The sequence below is a fragment of the Hylobates moloch genome, unplaced genomic scaffold, assembly GCF_009828535.3.
Source record: "Hylobates moloch isolate HMO894 unplaced genomic scaffold, HMol_V3 SCAFFOLD_54, whole genome shotgun sequence".
In the NCBI taxonomy this organism is placed as follows: Eukaryota; Metazoa; Chordata; class Mammalia; order Primates; family Hylobatidae; genus Hylobates; species Hylobates moloch.
Window position 1 is genome coordinate 390,816 of NW_026652329.1, and position 2,318 is coordinate 393,133.

At 54.8% G+C, this 2,318-nt stretch overlaps 1 protein-coding gene across 1 annotated transcript in view; it reads right to left on the reverse strand.

Moving 5' to 3' along the window:
• Positions 1–521: 521 nt before the first annotated feature.
• Positions 522–2,318, reverse strand: part of LOC116463708 (prolyl 3-hydroxylase 1-like) — a 25,055-nt gene continuing 23,258 nt past the window's right edge. The window contains exons 13-15 of the mRNA XM_032146931.2: positions 2,024–2,099; positions 1,574–1,714; positions 522–1,185 (exon numbers count right to left, since the gene is read on the reverse strand). Of these exons, the coding sequence (XP_032002822.1) occupies positions 1,030–1,185; positions 1,574–1,714; positions 2,024–2,099 (373 nt within the window). The 3' untranslated portion in view covers positions 522–1,029. The remainder of the gene's footprint in view (positions 1,186–1,573; positions 1,715–2,023; positions 2,100–2,318) is intronic.

Here is a 2,318-nt window from a genome sequence, read left to right on the forward strand (position 1 = left end):
ATTTACATGTGTTATCTGTCTCTTCATACAAAATACAAGCTGTATGAAGGTGGGGACTTGTTTTGTCCACTGCCACGTTCCCAGCACCAGGCACTTAGCTGGTGCTCCGTAAATACATATTGATTGATGGAAGAAGTGAATACTCCTGTGCAGGTTCCTACACTCAACGCCCTGTGGCATCTCAAGCACAGTAAAAGCTCCGGACCTAGTACCAGGTATGTAGCCAGAGGAGCTGAATCTCCATTTCCAGTGTTTGTTTAGAGTGTGTCGTCCTGCACAGGGAGGCCGAGATACAGGACACAGAGGCCAGACGACAGAGCAGGAAGCATGTGGCTGACATGGGGGTGACGTGCCACAGCACTGCTGACCGCCGCTCCCTGCCAGAAGAGGATTAACAATAATCCCAACCATTCACCCAGAGCTTTAAAGTTTACAAAAGTGTTGTCACATCTGATATTGCATCTGGGCCATACAGCTGCCCCAGAAGGTGAGCAGAGGGAGGACGATGATCCCCATTATACAGATGACAACCCCGAGGTGCTGAAGGTTAAGTGTCTGGCCTGTGGCTGCACAGCAAGTGGTTGAGCCAGGTGCCAAGCCAGGCCTTCTCGTCCCACACCTGCCACTGGGTCCTGCCTAGAGCAATTTTTATCAAGTGAGACCTCTGGGACAGAATGGGCAAATTTCCACTGTCTGAACAAACCAAGTAAAAAAACCATGAATCATTTATTCTTTGGTTGTCTACACAGACACTTAAATACTGTATCGCTGTCATGCAGCAGCCTGTGGAGGCCCCTGGGGGTGGCTGGGCCTGGGTCCTGAGCCCTCAGCTAGGTCCAGGGGGTGCGGTGTCTGGTCATGTCCACTCCAAGAGCAGTAGCACCATGGAGAAGGCTGTGAGCAGGGTTCCCACGGCTGAGTGGCAGACGTAGGCTCACTGCTCCGCAGCCCCGAGGGGCTGGCCAGCTCAGAGTGCAGGAGAGCTCCTCTCCGTGGGTCTAGTCACCCATCCATCTGACCTGGACGCTGTCATAGCTCATCCTTGGGCTTCGATTCACTGCCTGAGAGAGACTCTTGTGCAGGTTCGGGGGGGCCCTCCTGGGCATCCAGGGGCTGCTCCTGGGAGAGGTCCATCTCTTCTGGGCTGAAGAGCATCTTCACCAGGTCATCTGCCTGCACCCTGTCCTGCAAGGACAAACCCCTGTCCATTCAGAGAGGCCTCTGGACCAGACACTTGCTATTTCCCAGGGGACAAGGAAGGTTCCTTAATGGCCCCAGGCTCATCTCCTTCCCAGCAGGTCCTACTCTCTGGACACAAGGACAGCTGAAGTGGGGCCCAAGGAGGGAACCAAGAACTCAGCATCGCTCCCTGTCTTGACCTCTTTTCCCACCTGGAACACGTTCATAGCAGGCCCAGGGAGGACAAGGCAATGTGACCATAATGACGGGGCGTTGGAGCTGATGTCCCAAGTGCTCCTTTTGTGTCTCAGCCACTGGCAATGGGATTTGGGGAAGGGAGAGGCAAACCAAGGGCCCTCTGGGAACGGGTCACTGCAGCACCAGCTGCTCTCACCCGCTCGCTGTGTCGAGGGTCCAGGGTGAACCACAGGGCGATGGCACAGCGTTGCCCCCTGGTGACAGCCTTCACTCCATGTGGGTTTTCAGTGCCTGAAGAGAATCCCACGGCTCTTCCACACTGAGGCTGCACCTCTGCCTATGGGGGACAGAAAGGGAGGGGGTTGCACAGGACAAAGACTGTAATCCACTCTCAGAAGAGACAAGGGCTCGTTAGGGCTCACGACCAAGGGCAGCTCTTCAGGTTGGCTTCCCTAAGGCCAGAACTAAAGAGAAAGGGTGACTGGTTAGAGGAGTGATGGACACGTCTCATAGCCCCTCTGGTTGGGGGAAGGGTACTGCCCACTGAGAAGCCCAGATTGTTATTTTTGTCCACCGCACTTTGGGAACATCCGCTGTAGAAAACAGACTTTTTATCTCCCAGGGACAAGGACAAGGGAGCACTCACCGTCACGGTCTTGGCATCCAGTTCAGTGAAATAAAAGTTTCCGCCATCGAAGTCCCCATTTAGGTAAAGGATGGCGCTGGGAAAGGCAGAGACATCTCAACATGGCCCTTCCCTGCCTCCCTTTCCCTTGAGCCTTCGCCTCCAGGTGCTCTCAACCAGCAGCGGGAGGGTGGCTTTGTGCGGGAGGGAAACCTTTAAGAACCTACACTGACACCGCACAAACTCCACCTTTCCATTCCCCACCCTCGCCTTAGAGTCCCCTGTGCCCACTCACACTACTGTTCTCGTCACACCA